The 18,085-nt window shown below is 47.4% G+C and overlaps 1 protein-coding gene across 1 annotated transcript in view; it reads left to right on the forward strand.

The window, feature by feature from the left end:
* Nucleotides 1-18,085, forward strand: part of LOC147349073 (serpin A12-like) — a 36,854-nt gene that overhangs the window by 470 nt on the left and 18,299 nt on the right. The window contains exon 2 of the mRNA XM_086365204.1: nt 6,904-6,961. Coding sequence (XP_086221330.1) covers nt 6,931-6,961 — 31 coding nt within the window. The 5' untranslated portion in view covers nt 6,904-6,930. The remainder of the gene's footprint in view (nt 1-6,903; nt 6,962-18,085) is intronic.

Raw genomic sequence — 18,085 nt, forward strand, 5'->3', positions numbered from 1 at the left:
ACACAATCTTATTCGTTTATTTGCTGTTTCCCATCTCTCTCCCCATGTATTTTCAAGTCCCACATTTTTTGCTGCCAAATTTCAATTGCTCAGAACAGTGTCTGCGTGTGGTCAGGTCTGGATCAAGATTTGCTGAACGAAAGAAGAAACAAAGAAGCCCAGGAGAAGGCCCAATGCTGCTGACTGTGTTCTGGGAAAGCAGGCAGCGCTGAGTTGGAGTTTGGGGTAGAAGACCCTTGGTGGGGATCAACACCATGAGCGGAAGTGAGAGGAGACAGGATGGGGGCAGACGGGAAAGGGGAACGGGAGTGCCAGCTCCCCAGAGCTCTGGCCACCCCTGAGCTCAGGAGGGAACATCGTTCAGTATAGTTGTCCATCTTGGGCTGAAATGACTGGACCTTTACATCCCCATCTTGCTTGGTCATTGGGTGCATCCTTCCCCCGGGAAGTGCAGACCCTGAAGGAGTGGAGAGCTGGGCTCTGTCTGCTGACCATGCCCCCATGGCTGAAGGAAGTGAGTCCCCATGTCCACCAGATGTGGGCTGGACACACAGGTTCATAGGGTCAAGGGTGCTGTCGGTGGTGGTGGTATTAAAACCAGGCAGGGAACAGATGACAAGCAGCAAACAGCCTGTGATCTGTGCTACTGGAAACGTGCAGGTCAGGTACAGCGGGGAAGAGAAGATTGTGTCTTCATCCAACTACAAGGAATCAGGGATGCTCTCCAGACCCGGTGGAATTTGACTTGAAGGGTCTCTTTGTCTGCAGCTCTAGAGAGCTGGAGGGCAGGGAGTTTAAAGAGAGAGCACAGCCCCCAGAGGCTTGGGAGAAAGGATGTATAGCATTTAGCTGCAGCCTGGACATGTGAAGGGTTAGCAGCAATGCTTCTGGAAAGGTGGGTAGAGGCCAGCCCTTGAGGGAGCGGTGAACTGAGAAAAGCTCAGCTGTGAGGACACTTACCCAGCACCGGAAGCTGCCCTTGATTTCTCTTTGAAGACCCAGCAGCGCAGCAGAAACAGGAGGTCAGTCAGGCAGCCTGATGGTGGGAGGTTGGTCCAAACTGACGTTACGCAACTGCTCCAGAATCAAAGTCCCATTGAAAGAGGAGTTCAAGGGAAAGCTGGCTTACGGCATCGCTTCAGAAAACCCCTGGGAAGGACAGAGAGGAAACAGGATCACATGTCACCCCAAAAGTGATGAAGCTGCTTCCTACCACCATCCTCCAGAGGCCGAGAGGAGCTTTCATCTTCCCAAGAAGCCCCTGTGGCTGAGGCTGTCGCCCGCCAGGCGGGAGGTGACAGCTGCTGGCACACGTTACCCCTTCAGTTACATGGAGTGAAGGGAAAAGCCAGCCGGTGGCACCCGCCAGCCTGGAGGCCGCGTGGTCGTGCTCACTGCCTCCTGTCCTCATGGCACCTGTCTGCGCAAGCTGGCAGCATTCCAGGTCCCAGAGGGACCTCTTTTCACCTGGACCCCTTGGCATCCTCCTCACCTCTCTCTCACTTCCTCCCAGGCCCAAGCCTGAGGCCCCAAAGGTTTCTAAGACTCTGGGCACCCCGATTGTCATCTCAGTTGCTTTGCCTCTCAAGCAAGGGGTTCAACTGTATTTTTTTTTTCTTTTTGTTAAACTTCCAGGCTTGGGAACTCAATTATCTTGATAGCAGGCTCTGGCATAGCAAACCTAGAGATGAATTTTAGACCTTTCTTCCACTGGATTCCAGACAAAAGGAAGAGGAACCATTGTACTTTGTCTAGGAAAACCTGCATTTGTGGCACCTTGGGGGAATTTTTTTTAATATAAATTTATTTTAATTGGAGGTTAATTACTTTACAATATTGTATTGGTTTTGCCATACATCAACATGAATCTTCCACGGGTATACACGTGTTCCCCATCCTGAACCCCCCTCCCACCTCCCTTCCCGTACCATCCCTCTGGGTCATCCCAGTGCACCAGCCCCAAGCATCCTGTATCATGCATCGAACCTGGACTGGTGATTCATTTCATATATGTTATTATACATGTTTCAATGCCATTCTCCCAAATCATCCCACCCTCGCCCTCTCCCACAGAGTCCAAAAAACTGTTCTATACATCTGTCTCTTTTGCTGTCTCGCATACAGGATTATCATTACCATCCTTCTAAATTCCATATATATGTGTTAGTATACTCTATTGGTGTTTTTCTTTCTGGCTTACTTCACTCTGTATAATAGGCTCCAGTTTCATCCACCTCATTAGAACTGATTCAAATGTATTCTTTTTAATGGCTGAGTAATACTCCATTGTGTATATGTACCTCAGCTTTCTTATCCATTCATCTGCTGATGGACATCTAGGTTGCTTCCATGTCCTGGCTATTATAAACAGTGCTGCGATGAACATTGGGGTACACGTGTCTCTTTCAGTTCTGGTTTCCTCAGTGTGTATGCCCAGCAGTGGGATTGCTGGATCATAAGGCAGTTCTATTTCCAGTTTTTTAAGGAATCTCCACACTGTTCTCCATAGTAGCTGTACTAGTTTGCATTCCCACCAACAGTGTAAGAGGGTTCCCTTTTCTCCACACCCTCTCCAGCATTTATTGCTTGTAGACTTTTGGATCGCAGCCATTCTGACTGGCGTGGAACGGTACCTCATAGTGGTTTTGATTTGCATTTCTCTGATAATGAGTGATGTTGAGCATCTTTTCATGTGTTTGTTAGCCATCTGTATGTCTTCTTTGGAGAAATGTCTGTTTACTTCTTTGGCCCATTTTTTGATTGGGTCGTTTATTTTTCTGGAATTGAGCTGCAGGAGTTGCTTGTATATTTTTGAGATTAGTCCTTGGTCAGTTGCTTCATTTGCTATTATTTTCTCCCATTCTGAAGGCTGTCTTTTCACCTTGCTTATAGTTTCCTTTGTTGTGCAGAAGCTTTTAAGTTTAATTAGGTCCCATTTGTTTATTTTTGCTTTTATTTCCAATATTCTGGGAGATGGGTCATAGAGGATCCTGCTGTGATTTATGTCGGAGAGTGTTTTGCCTATGTTCTCCTCTAGGATTTTTATAGTTTCTGGTCTTACATTTAGATCTTTAATCCATTTTGAGTTTATTTTTGTGTATGGTGTTAGAAAGTGTTCTAGTTTCATTCTTTTACAAGTGGTTGACCAGTTTTCCCAGCACCACTTGTTAAAGAGATTGTCTTTTCCCCATTGTATACTCTTGCCTCCTTTGTCAACGATAACGTGTCCATAGGTGCATGGATTTATCTCTGGGCTTTGTATTTTGTTCCATTGGTCTATATTTTTGTCTTTGTGCCAGTACCATACTGTCTTGATGACTGTGGCTTTGTAGTAGAGCCTGAAGTCTGGCAAGTTGATTCCTCCAGTTCCATTCTTCTTCAAGCCTATTGCTTTGGCTATTAGAGAGTTTTTGTATTTCCATACAAATTGTGAAATTATTTGTTCTAGCTCTGTGATAAATACCGTTGGTAGCTTGATAGGGATTGCATTCAATCTATAGATTGCTTTGGGTAGTATACTCATTTTCACTATATTGATTCTTCCAATCCATGAATATGGTATATTTCTCCATCTATTAGTGTCCTCTTTGATTTCTTTCACCAGTGTTTTATAGTTTTCTATGTATAGGTCTTTAGTTTCTTTAGGTAGATATATTCCTAAGTATTTTATTCTTTTCATTGCAATGGTGAATTGAATTGTTTCCTTAATTTCTCTATTTTCTCATTATTAGTGTATAGGAATGCAAGGGATTTCTGTGTGTTGATTTATATCCTGCAACTTTACTATATTCATTGATTAGCTCTAGTAATTTTCTGATGGAGTCTTTAGGGTTTTCTATGTAGAGGATCATGTCATCTGCAAGCAGTGAGAGTTTTACTTCTTCTTTTCCGATTTAGATTCCTTTTATTTATTTTTCTGCTCTGCTTGCTGTGGCCAAAACTTCCAAAACTATGTAGAATAGTAGTGGTGAGAGTGGGCATCCTTGTCCTGTTCCTGACTTTAGGGGAAATGCTTTCAATTTTTCACCATTAAGGATAATGTTTGCTGTGGGTTTGTCATATATAACTTTTATTATGTTGAGGAATGTTCCTTCTATTCCTGCTTTCTGGAGAGTTTTTAATCATAAATGGATGTTGAATTTTGTCAAAGGCTTTCTCTGCATCTATTGAGATAATCATACAGCTTTTATTTTTCAATTTATTAATGTGGTATATTACATTGATTGATTTGTGGATATTGAAGAATCCTTGCATTTTTTTAACACTATACCTCCAGAAGCTACCAGGCACAGAGAAATGTTCAGTGAAGACATGTAATGGATGAATGAATGGATGAATGGATGGTAGTGGAGGACAAGTTGAGGGGGGAATTCCATCTTGGGCACCCCTTTCCCACTCTAGGAACCCTTTGCTATTTCTCCTACCTGTCTGTCACAGATACCTGGCTCCCTTCAGAAAGTTCAGTCCCATCCAGGGATCCATGGCTGAGAACTCATGAAAGCTGAGGTTCCTGAAGATTGAAACATGTTGCAATTTCAAGCAGAGGAAAGGGAAATAACAGCACATATTCCGTCAGCTGGAAGTTGGAAACCCATCCAGTATTCTTGCCTGGAAAATCCCATGGACAGAGGATCCTGTGGGGCTACAATCCATGGGGTCGCAAAGAGTTGGACATAACTGAGCGATTGACCATGTTTATTAGGATAAGGATTTGTTGACTGCCTGCACCACCACCAACACCACCATCACCTCCATCACCTCCACTACCTCCTCAGTCATCACCACCATTACCACCAACACCATCATCACAAGTCACCTCCACCACCGCCATCATCACCACCATCTCCACCTCCACCATCATCACCTCCACTACCTCCTCAGTCATTACCACCATTACCACCAACACCATCATCACCACCATCACCTCCATCACCACCATCATCACCTCCACTACCTCCTCAGTCATCACCACCATTACCACCAACACCATCATCACCACCATCACCTCCACTACCTCCTCAGTCATTACCACCATTACCACCAACACCGTCATCACCACTGTCACCTCCACCACCGCCATCATCACCGCCATCTCCACCTCCACCATCACCACCTCCACCACCTCCTCAGTCATCACCACCATTACCACCAACACCATCATCACCATCATCACCTCCATCACCACTGCCATCTCCACCTCCACCATCACCACCTCCACCACCTCTTCAGTCATCACCACCATTACCACCAACACCATCATCACCACCATCACCTCCATCATCACCACCATCTCCACCTCCACCATCACCACCTCCACCACCTCCTCAGTCATCACTACCATTACCACCAACACCATCATCACCACTGTCACCTCCACCACCGCCATCATCACTGCCATCTCCACCTCCACCACCATCACCTCCACCACCTCCTCAGTCATCACCACCATTACCACCAACACCATCACCACCACCATCACCTCCATCATCACCACCATCTCCACCTCCACCACCATCACCTCCACCACCTCCTCAGTCATCACCACCATTACCACCAACACCATCACCACCACCATCACCTCCATCATCACCACCATCTCCACCTCCACCATCATCACCTCCACTACCTCCTCAGTCATCACCACCATTACCACCAACACCATCACCACCACCATCACCTCCATCATCACCACCATCTCCACCTCCACCATCATCACCTCCACTACCTCCTCAGTCATCACCACCATTACCACCAACACCATCACCACCACCATCACCTCCATCATCACCACCATCTCCACCTCCACCATCATCACCTCCACTACCTCCTCAGTCATCACCACCATTACCACCAACACCATCACCACCACCATCACCTCCACCACCTCCATCACCTCCATCATCACCATAATACAAGCTACATGAAGACCAAGTCTCTGGTGTCTTATGAGCTACTGTATTCCTGATGCTAGATATGGAGAAAATGCCTGGATAATTTAATGAAAATGAGAAAGGGAAGATAAAGGAAGAGAGGAAGGGAAGAAGGATGAATAAAAGGAAGGAAGGAAGGAAGAAAGGAAGAGAGGACAGAGAAGTTCTCCTGTCTTCAGTGGGGAGACAGAATTGACAACAGTAACTTTTCTACACTGAAATCTGGCAGAACCAGCCACAGGATGGTGGACCCAGTGCAGGGAAGCATGGTGTTGAGAGCAGAGAGGAGGGGAGTTCAAAAAAGGTCTCCTGGAAGAAGTGATGTCTAAACTGAATATTGAAGATGAGTAAGAATCTCCCAAGAGGGCATGAGGCAGGTACTGCCAGCCAAGGCCCAGATGTGTGAAGACAGGATGGGGTTGTTGAGGAGGGAGAAGCTAAGGATTTGGCCCCTCTAGAGAATGGTGAAGGGAAAAGAAGCTGAACCAGCTGGTGGATTGAAGGGGTGGGGAGTGGTAGGTGCGGACGTTTTAACACAGTATTTCTTCTCTATTGCAGCTGTAAAAGCTTGGATTTTCTTTCATAGGCAAAAGAATTTTAAAGAGAAAATCACATTCATTCACTCATTCATTTGTTCTTTATTCAGCAGTTGTTTATTGAGTGTCCTTTATGTGCAGAGCCTAAGGATAGAGCAATAAATAAAGCCACAAAATGTGTTTCAGTGATCTCATCAATAATAAACCTTGGATGCTGTGACAGATTATCTGTTTTATAGTTATGGATAAAAATCACTTCCAAGCCCTAAACTTGACATTCCCACAGTTGCTTTTCATGACAGCCCTGTGTGGGAGTAGGAAGTTCATTTCAGATGAACGTGGAGCTGAGAGGCTGACTGTCCAGTCAAGACACATCAGCTGAGAAGGGCTATGGCCAGGCTGGTCTGACAGCCAAACGCGCTCTTTTCCTTTCAAAGCGCTGTCTGCAGCACGAGGATGAAGCCATGAGGCTGGAACTTGACACCAGGCCGTCAGGTGAGTCATGCCCTGTGGGATGTTTTCGACATGTAGTTTGATGTACTTGCTGTCGACGGTGCTTTCAGCGTGCCTTCTTTGCACCCGTGCTTAAATGCAAGGACAGTCTTCTCTTTCCAGTATTTTTCCTTTCTTCCCCCACTGCTCCACCTGCGGGGGTGGGGGAATGCCTGGGGCTCCCCAGGGAGTCTGCTGAGCGTGGACTCCCATTGGTTCCTCCCAGCCAGGGGCTCCTGAGGTTTAGAACATCCTCACAGGTTTCATTTCCACACATCCCAGTGCTACATTTCAGCCTGAGCCACCTCTGAGAGACTTGGTGTGTCACAAGATGAGAGCCCCTCCCTGGATATTGAGGACGGCCCCCCATCCCCTGGGCAGACAATCCTCACCTGCCTCCTGGCTGATGGCTGGCTGGCATCTGCAAGGACAGAAGGTTGGAAACCTGTTAACCTTTGTCTGAAACTGAGCACGCTCCACGCCCGAGTCGAGCCCAGTCTGCTGAGTCATCATCTGAAGTCTGGGCCATCACTTATACCCAGGGGAGAAACAAAGCAAAACTTCCAGTGTTCGGGAGGGAAGGGAAATATCAACCCAACATAAAAAAGAAAGCAATCAACACCCAGGTAAGCGGGCATTCCACATAGGCAGACGCCCTGGGCCAGCGGTGGTCATGGTGACCAGGGTCTCTCTCCCTGATGCCACTTGCAGCTTTGCAAGGATGTGGCCAATGTCAGCTTTAGCCCATTTCTGTGTCCCAGTGCCCAGCACACACTTGGTACCAAATGCATGTTTGCAAATGAATGAAATGAAGGAATGTTGAAGAAGGATTTAACCAGAAAGCTGGGTGGTGCCTTCCTGGAGAGAAGAAACCTGTAAAAGCTGCCCTGTTGGCTTTGAGGAGACAGATGGCAAATAATGAGACACTGGTGCTCAGAATGAGCCCCCAAGCCCACTGGGACTCCCCCTTGTGCTTCGTGCTGTGACAGGTCCTGCCAAGGGTGCTGAGTGGTGTTGGCCATTGTCCCCACGCTCCGAGGTCACAGTTGAGGGAGGGAGGAGCTGGTGCACACATGTACACACAGAGACCGGGGGTGCTACATGTAGTCAAGTTCCTTTCCTCCTCTGGTCCTTGGCTACTAGGACCCAGAGGACTATGGGTTATGCTCCCTAAAGGGCAACAGCATTGACATTTGTAGTCAGCAGACTGGCTGCCCTTCTCTTACTGCTGTTTCTTCCCCCACATTATCCTACTAAGGTGTGTGAGTGTGCATGTGTGTGTAATAACTGAGGTGGCATAGAGTTTCATCCTTCCTGTCCTTCTTCAGGAAATCGCCTGCAGGCACTGCCATCCTATCACCTGTCCTGCCCTGACCTCTTGTCCAGAGGTTTTTGGCTCAGGACTGGGCCCTTGAGGGGGAAGACAGAGGATGAGATGGTTGGATGGCATCACTGACTCAACAGACATGAGTCTGAGCAAACTCTGGGAGATGGTGAAGGACAGGAAAGCTTGGCATGCTGCAGTCCATGGGGTCACAAAGAGACAGACACCACTTAGCAACTGAACAACAACAACAAAAGGACCCTTGAAGCAGGCAGGGAGGATTTGGGTCCTGGGATCGGGGATTTGGACCAGGGAGAATTAAGGCAATCTCTCGTGCAGAAACTGGAAGATACACACCAGGGAAGATATTGGGAGCAACCAGTTCCAGCCAGGTGTGTCAGCTGAATTCAGAAAGGATCACACTCCCAGAATTTCCTTTCCTGTGTGGGTTCCAGGTGAGGGTTGATCACAAGGCAAGTGTCCTGGAGGTTTGGAAGGTAGAGGTCAAATAGCAGCCAACACTCTCTAAAGGGTAGCATGGGTGCCAGGCACTGCTGGGCTTCACCTGCCAGGGAGCTCTGTCATCATGAAGCAGCGTCCCCATCAGTGGCTCTCCCTTGGTATCTCCACATCCCCTGCCAGGCTTCTCTGTCCACGGGATTCTCCAGACAAGAATGCTGCAGTGGGTTGCCATGCCCTCCTTCAGGGGATCTTCCCAACCCAGGGATCAAAGCCATGTCTCTTACGTCTAACCTGCATTAGCAATTGGCAGGTGGGTTCTTTACCACTAGCACCACCTGGAAAGACTGCCCTGAGCACACACCTAGTCTATCCCAGGAGCTTGGATGCAGCTGTGGTCAGTGCCAAGTTCTGTACTCAAGGAGCTAGTATCCAAATGCTGGAAGGCCAGCAGTGCAGAAGTAGGCAAGCAGGTGAAAAAAAGACCATTTCAGAAGTACTGAAGGCTATGAATGAAATAAGCCAGGGAGATGTGCTTCAGACTCGGGGAGATGGAGCAGAGACCAGAGCAGAGAGAGAGAACTGCAAGGTCAGAACCACCCGCCCCTCCACTCCCCACCACTGCCCCTCCGCTAGAGTGAGAACATGGAACAGAACTGTCTCAATGGCATAGAAGACCTCTGGAGAGCCATCTTCCAGGTCTTGATTTATTGTTTCTTCTCCCTTCCTGACACCCACCCTCTCATCCTGCTCATTCCCACCTCCTATCACCTGGACTCCATCCCCCAAACTCCTGGCTACTGAAGCTCTGATTCAAATGACCATGCTGCTGCTGCTGCTGCTAAGTCGCTTCAGTCGTGTCTGACTCTGTGCGACCCCATAGACGGCAGCCCACCAGGCTTCCCCGTCCCTGAGATTCTCCAGGCAAGAACAATGGAGTGGGTTGCCATTTCCTTCTCCAATGCATGAAAGTGAAAAGTGAAAGTAAAGTTGCTCAGTCGTGTCTGATGCTTAGCAATCCCATGGACTGCAACCTACCAGGCTCCTCTGTCCGTGGATTTTCCAGGCAAGAGTACTGGAGTGGGGTGCCATTGCCTTCTCCGTCAAATGACCATGGACTTGCTCAAATGACCATGGACTTGCTCAAATGACCATGGGCTCGAAGCTCCACCCCCTGCCTGTCTCTAGCCACCAGCTGGCACCACCTCTGAAGCCCCTTGGCCCGGTATTCCTGTGGGCCCCCTAAGTACCTACCTTGGCCCTGATCAAGTCCCTGAGATCAGATGCACTGGTCCAGAGGACATATGGCCCACCTGCCAGCCTCCCTCCCAACACCCATGTGGACCCAAATCGCATCTCACCCCAATCCCCACCCCAGAGTCAGTGACCGTGCCCAACTCAGGCTTCAGAGCCACCTCCGAGGACCTACCCAGGTCCCTGTCCTGCCCCAGCTCTGCCCAGTTTCTCCCACACCCCGACCCAGTGTTGAGCTTAGACCATTGCTCCCCACCTCTGCCAGCTATACCTGAGAGGTGAGTCAAAGCTGCCAGGGGCTGCCTGAGAGTGCCTGCCTCCTGCTGCCAGCATCCAGCCCCACAAGTGCATCTGTGGCGCACATCTCCTGCCCAGCCCAAGGCAGCCAGGGTGTGCCAGGGAGGAGACAGCTGTGACTGGGAGGTGGAGTGGGTGTGTCAAGGAGCTGTGGACATAACTGTGGAGATGCTCTGCCTTCTGGGTTCCATCTCCATGACCAGTGTCACCATAAAATAATACTTTAAATGATATGTAATAATGATAATGATCAAGTAATGAAACCAGCTCCGCAGAGTGCCTCCACATGCCAGGCACAGCACAAAGGCTTAGCATGGGTTATCTCAATTGTGGGGAGGGAGGGAGGCCCATTTTATAGGTGAACAAGTTGAGGCACAAAGATATGGTGAGATTCAAGGAGTACAAGGAGTCTGACCCTTTTCAGACCCACATATCTTCTCAGTGTGACCGGCAGGAAACATCCAGAATGACTTAGCTGGTCATTTGAAACGGAAAATCATTTCTGGCCTTGGAAGTCACACAGAGGAGCTGACAGGTCAGGTTTTTTCCGGTGTTTGGAAACACATCTGGAAGGTGTTGGCAGTTGTGTGAAGTGTAGGTTTTAGTCCTTACACTGCAGATTTCCAGCTGGGCACACAGTATGTCTGTTTTCATTCATCCCAGAAGGGAAGGGTATGAAAAGCAACTGGTCTTGTCTTGAGGGACCCTTGCAAAATTCTGAAGTCATGGAACAGCTTATCCAGAGGTGCAGGTGCTTTATACTGTGCCGATCAAAGGCTCTTGCTCATTGAATCCTCCCAGTGGATTTCTCAAGCATCTCCCCAGTTTTATGGGTGAGGAGATCAAGATCCTAAGCGATGGAGTAACTTCAGGAGGTTGTGAAGCTGGACAGTGGCAGATACAGAGCCTGGACCCAGATTGTCTAACTCCAGGTTGAGTCTTCTGACCCCCCCCACCCACTCCGTGTCCCTGTTATCTGATCTTTTCCACTGGGCGGGGGGTCTTTCCTTGTCTCCATTAATGGTATCAGTTATTTACCTCTTAGTATGATATAGTCTTTTCATACTGTTCATGGGGTTCTCAAGGAAAGAACACTGAAGTGGTTTGCCATTCTCTTCTCCAGTGGACTGCGTTTTGTCAGAACTCTCCACCATGACCTGTCGATCTTGGGTGGCCCTACACAGCACGGCTCACATAGTTTTATTGAGTTAGACAAGGCTGTAGTCCATGTGATCAGATCGGTTAGTTTTCTGTGAATGTGGTTTTCATTCTGTATGCCCTCTGATGGAGAAGGATTAGAGGCTTATGGAAGCTTCCTGATGGGAGAGACTGACTGAGGGGGAAACTGGGTCTTGTTCTGATGGGTGGGGCCATGCTCAGTTCAGTTCAGTCACTCAGTCGTGTCTGACTCTTTGTGACCCCATGAATCGCAGCACGCCAGGCCTCCCTGTCCATCACCAACTCCCAGAGTTCACTGAGACTCACGTCCATCAAGTCAGTGATGCCATCCAGCCATCTCATCCTCTGTTGTCCCCTTCTCCTCCTGCCCACAATCCCTCCCAGCATCAGAGTCTTTTCCAATGAGTCAGCTCTTCGCATGAGATGGCCTAAGTACTGGAGTTTCAGCTTTAGCATCATTCCTTCCAAAGAAATCCCAGGGCTGATCTCCTTCAGAATAGACTGGTTGGATCTCCTTGTAGTCCACAGGACTCGCAAGAGTCTTCTCCAACACCACAGTTCAAAAGCATCAATTCTTTGGCACTCAGCCTTCTTCACAGTCCAACTCTCACATCTACACATGACCACAGGAAAAAACCATAGCCTTGACTAGATGGCCATGCTCAGTAAATCTTTAATCCAATTTTCTGTTGAAGGGCGGGGCTGTGTTCCCTCCCTGTTATTTGACCTGAGGCCAAACTATGGTGGATATAATGAAGATAATGGTGATCTCCTTCAAAATGTCCAATGCACATGAAATTAGAAGGTGCTTCTTCCTTAGAAGAAAAGTTATGACCAACCTAGATAGCTTATTAAAAAGTAGAGACATTACTTTGCCAACAAAGCCCATCTAGTCAAAGCTATGGTTTTTCTAGTAGTCATGTATAGATGTGAGAGTTGGACTATAAAGAAAGCTGAGTGCTGAAGAATTGATGCCTTTGAACTGTAGTGTTGGAGAAAACTCTTGAGAGCCCCTTGGACTGCAAAGAGATCCATCTAGTCCATCTTAAAGGAAATCAGTCCTGAATATTCATTGGAAAGACTGATGCCGAAGCTGAAACTCCAATAATTTGGCCACCTAATGTGAAGAACTGACTCATTTGAAAAGACCCTGATGCTGGGAAAGATTGAAGGCAGGAGAAGGGGATGACAGAGGATGACATGGCTGGATGGCATCACCGACTCACTGCACATGAGTTTGGGTGAACTCCGGGAATTGGTGATGGACAGGGAGGCATGTGCTGCAGGCCATGGGGTCGCAAAGAGTCAGACACGACTGAGTGACTGAACTGAACTGATGAGTAAGTCTCAATCAATATATTCTCTCACCAAAAGCAATTGCCCTTCATTTTATTCTGGATTGCAGAGCCAGTCCTCTGCAAAAGGATAATCTCTGATCAGGAAACTGGTGGTGCCATCTGAGAGCAAATAAATAAAGTGCATCTGCTTACTAGCACATGCATGGTTTTCAAAACACTGCTTTTTTTCATCTTGGAAGGAGTGCTGAAAACGTGGATTAATGAAAGGAATCTCCACCACCCCCACCCTCCACCCCCCACACAAGCACTTCCTTGATGTGCCTGAGCTTCCTTCCGTCTGCAGGGTGAGCCCTTGATGATGGCTTTCAGAGCTCCCTCACCCCTCATTCCTGCACTCATGGCTCGTGGCTGGTCCTGGACCCCAGAAGGGATTTGTAGAGCATTGCTGGAGAATGGATATATAGTCTTGGGGGTTTCCTCATCACTTCTTCACCCACACAGTGCGACTTCCCCAGCTCTGTGACTTGGTCCTTTCCTTAGTCCAAGGTAGAGAGCCATTCTGTTTTCCTTGATTCCTAAAAACTCAGAAATGAGTGCTTCCCATCCTTGACTGCATTGCAGCACATAAAACACCCAGAAGTTACTCAAAAAGGGCCAGCTTTTCCTGTGCTGTTACCTACCAACCTCAGCCTTCCTTGAAACTATTCCTGCTACCTGATCTGTTAATTATAGCGTTTTTCCATTCGATGGGGAAGAACGGTCCTGCCCCTGGGCCTCCAGCAGCATTAAGCCCCCTGCACTCTAAATACTTTGGCCACCTGGTGTTGAGCTGACTCATCAGAAAAGATCCTGATGCTGGGAAAGATTGAGGGCAAGAGGAGAAGGAGCAGAGGAGGAGATGGCTGGGTGACATCGCAGACTCAATGGACATTGAGTTTGGGCAAACTCCGGGAGATGGTGAAGGATCGAGAAGCCTGGAGTGCTACAGTCCATAGGTCACAAAGAGTCAGATAAGACTGAGAGACTGAACAACAACTCACTCTGTCTAGTGCCAGAGGATTAAAATGACGAGCAGTGTGTGACCTGGAAGAGCAGAATCAGCTGTTCCTCATGTTCATTATCACTACTACTATTATCATTATTTTTTACTGCTATTATTATAATTATTACCAAATTGCCACCTTCACATTGCCCATTGCATTTGATAGCTAACATCTTGGTGGAGTTGGCAAAGCAGGTGCTTCTGTGATCCCACTGAACAGATGGCAGGAGTGAAGCAGAGAGAGATGAGGGGACCTGGGCAAGGTGGCCCAGCTAACGGACCACCATTAGTCCAGCTAATGGACTGACCAGGGTTAGAACCCAGGTCTCCATGACTTCAGGAGCTGAGCTACACCTGAGTGTCACAGTACATCCCTGAGATTGGGGCTGAGGAGCCGATGGGGAGACAGATGGTGCTGGGTTTTTCTTAGAGGCATTGGCTTCATTCACTGTGTACCTGTGATGGGTGCAGGTAACAGTGATCCCACCCCACCTGAGTCTCTGCCTGTCCTAGATCTGCAGTGGCTGCAGTGTGCGGCATCTTAAAGCCAGATCTTACTTCCCTAACTGGGAATCGAACTCCGGCCACAGTGGTACAGGTACTGAATCCTAACTGCTGGCCTAGTAGGGATGAGAGGCTAGAGGCAGGCTCTTCTCTTCTTTGGAGGAAGAGTTCCAGCAAAGAGATGGGAATCTGTTAAGTTGATAGAGCGTTTATTAAGAGTAAAGTACTTGTGGGGAAGACACATGGGCAGACCCAGAGGGAGCCACGTGCTTTTGGGGTGATTTAAATCATTTATAAGGGGGCAGTTTTCCGGGTCCCCTCTGGCCAATCATCTTGCTTTGTCTGACTCCATGTCCATATCTGGTCTGACTCAGGGTCCTTCCAGATGTGGATGGCATCTTTTATTCAAGACAGAATCAAACATGGGGATCTCTGGGAGGTTGGCAGGTCATATTATGGGCTAGTGCCCTCTCCCTTTGCTGACCCCTGAGGAACCTTCCTGTGCATGTGAAGTTTGTGAGGTTTCCTTGACCTTGACTGCAAGAATGAGAAGTGTGTAGCTTCCTTAACTTTTGATCCATGTGGGGCTCAACTGTGCTCTGCTGCTAACATTACCTTGATCTTGAAGTGTCTGTCCTCAGGGGACGAATACCAGCCACTCAGCCTGGGGCCCATATATCTCCTCCCTCATCTTCTGTCCCTGCTTCCCTCCTCCTAGCCTGCTCACATCTGCCTGTCTCTTCTCTCTGTCCCCAAGCCCAGGGTGATGGGAAAATTTGACAGAAAACTGCAAAGTCTTGCCAAGGATTCAGCACTTGATGGCAATGTGGAGCTGTGGAGAGAGTCCTAGTTTTTCCTCAATTTCTCCCAAACTTTTTCACTAAATGGCCTCTACATTGAATTTTTTTCTTTCTTTTATATCAAAATATTCTTAAGAGGACATGCATCTCTTAATAATGATATGATATTCCAGGGATTGTTCTTTATCTGGCTTGAGATAACTTCAATTTTCTAATCTTAGAGTGGGAGTGAGGGGTTCCCAGGTGGCGCTAATGGTAAAGAACCTGCCTGCCAACGCAGGAGACATAAGAGACGTGGGTTTGATCCCTGGGTCGGGAAGATCCCCTGGAGAAGGGCATGGAAATCCACTCCAGTATTGTTGTCTGGAGAACCCCATGGACAGAGGAGCCTGGCGGGTTACAGTCCGTAGGGTTGCAAAGAGTCAGACAAGACTGGTGATTTAGCACTCATGCACACATAGTGGGGGACAGCAGTCCATCCCCCATGGGCTTGTAAGAATTAAGTTTATGTGTGTGCATTTGTGTATGCATGGGCACACTGCCAAAATCAAATTGGCAAGTGTAATATTGTTATACAGTAAGAAATGCGTGTTCAGTCTTTACATACCCACCACCCTTGAAAGAGCATTCCACTTCTCCGCACCAGGGAGTTGTCAGTCCTAGTAATTCCAGCAATTCTGGTAGGTGGGTAGTGGTATCTTGCTGTGGGTCATTGTCGTTTTATTTGGTTGGTTTTGGTTTTCGTAGGGTTTTTTTTTGCGCATTCCTGATGACTGATGTTATTCAGCCTTTTTTCAGATGCCTCTTGGTAATTTGGATATCCTCTTTGATGAAGTATCTGTTCAAGCCTTTGCCTTTGCTTCTAAGTTATTGTCTTTTCCTTATTGATTTGTAGAAACGTTTAAGACTCGGATAGTATCAGTCCTTTATCAGACAGACATCTTGTTAGTACCATCCCCCAGTCAGTGTCTTGCCTTTGCATGCTCTTAGGTGACTTTTGGTGAACAGAGATTCCTAATGTTCCTGAAGGTCAATTCATCACTTTTTTATGGCTCATATGTTTTGTGTGCCATTTAAGAAGTCTTTGCTATCTCAAGATCATGAAGATATTCTACCACACCTTCTTCTAGAAGACTGTGTTGACAATTGTAGTGGGGCTTTTTGTTTGTTTTTTGCCGCACAGTGTGGCATGCAGGATCTTAGTTTCTCATCCAGGGATCGAACCTGCACCCCTTGCAGTGGAAACACATATCCTTAACCACTGGGACACCCGGGAAGTCCAATAGTTGTCGTTTCTAAGGTAAAAATAACATTGACTATCAGCAGTTAATATGTTTCATTCTAGTATCTTTCACATTTGGGTCTATTATTTCTTAAGTTAGTTTTGTATGTGGAGTGAGATGAGGTCAAAGTTCTTTTTCTGCCATGTGAATATTCAGACCTTCCAGCACTGTTCATTGAAAGGATCTTTCTTTCCCACTGAATTGCAGTGGTCTCTTTGCCGCATAGCAGGTGACTCTTCTTAGGCGTGTCTGACCTGGATTCTCTAGTCTACTCCATTTGTTAAGTAGTACATCTGTGCCAATACTTCACTGTCTTAATCGCTATAGCTTTACAGCCATGACTGATAGCTGGTCATGTAAGAAAGCTCAGTGTTTTCAGAGATGTCCCAGAATCTTCCCACAATCATCAGGCAGGAATTAGTTGCTTTAGAGCAGAGAATCTCAAACTTGGATGTTTATTACAGCCCCCAGGAGAGGTTCTTAAAAGTGGCCTCTCACTGGCTTTTCCCCAAACCAACTAAATCAGAAGCTCAGAAGGGATATTCAGGGGATGAATATTCTTAAAGCTTCCAGATGATTCTAACATGCTCCCAGACCTGAGACAACTACTTTAGAGATAGGATATGCCCATTTTTGGAGAAAAGGAAATAGAAGAGTCATTTTTTTCTAGATCATCCACTCACTTTTTCCAGGCTGCAAGACCTTTGTTGTGCTACCCTTGCTCTCAGTCTTCACTCAGAGGACTCCTACTCATCCTTCAGGACCCAGTTCAAGATTGCCCCAGCTATGAAACCAACCCAAGCGCTTCAAGAGGAATCAGGTGCCTCTCATCTGCTCTCACCTCCCACAGCTACCTCTACCTCAGTCTTTACCAAGCTTGTCTGTATCTCTGGACTCTCCTGTGTTCCCACCAGACTTGGACTCTTGGAGTCAGGGCCTGGCATAGTCATTAATATGTTCCTAGACCTCTCAGCCAGGCTTCAGCAGTATGTGAACCGTGAACTTCCAGATGTTCAAGCTGGTTTTAGAAAAGGCAGAGGAACCAGAGATCAAATTGCCAATATCTGCTGGATCATTGAAAAAGCAAGAGAGTTCCAGAAAAAACATCTATTTCTGATTTATTAACTATGCCAAAGCCTTTGACTGTGAGGAAGCAACAGTTAGAACTGAACATGGAACAACAGACTGGTTCCAAATAGGAAAAGGAGTATGTCAAGGCTGTATATTGTCACCCTGCTTATTTAACTTCTATGCAGAGTACATCATGAGAAACGCTGGGCTGGAAGAAGCACAAACTGGAATCAGGATTGCTGGGAGAATATCAGTAACCTCAGATATGCAGATTGTTAGGTAGGTAGACTAGGGAAAAGGAGTCCAAAATGGCGGTGGCTAAAAGACAAGGAAGGTCAAAGGAAGGTCCGAGACCAGAGTGAAGACTTCAGGCAGAACAAACAGCACTCCTGGCTAAGCCCAATTTGCATAGGGCAGGCCCAGGTGGAGGAGAAAAACATATAAAAGGAGGAGCCAAAGCGCTTTCTCACAGACTCTCTCTCCCGCGTGCATGCGCTCTTTTCTTTCTCTCTCTCTCTCTCTCACTCTCTCTCTCCTGCTATCTTCTAAATAAAATGGAGCTGTAACACTGATTTGCCTAAGAGCTGTAGCACAATTTGTCCAAGACCCGAGAGCT

Source organism: Bos grunniens, chromosome 21 (assembly GCF_055505025.1).
Source record: "Bos grunniens cultivar Pamir isolate PY7600 chromosome 21, Bosgru_T2T1.0, whole genome shotgun sequence".
Lineage (NCBI taxonomy): Eukaryota > Metazoa > Chordata > Mammalia > Artiodactyla > Bovidae > Bos > Bos grunniens.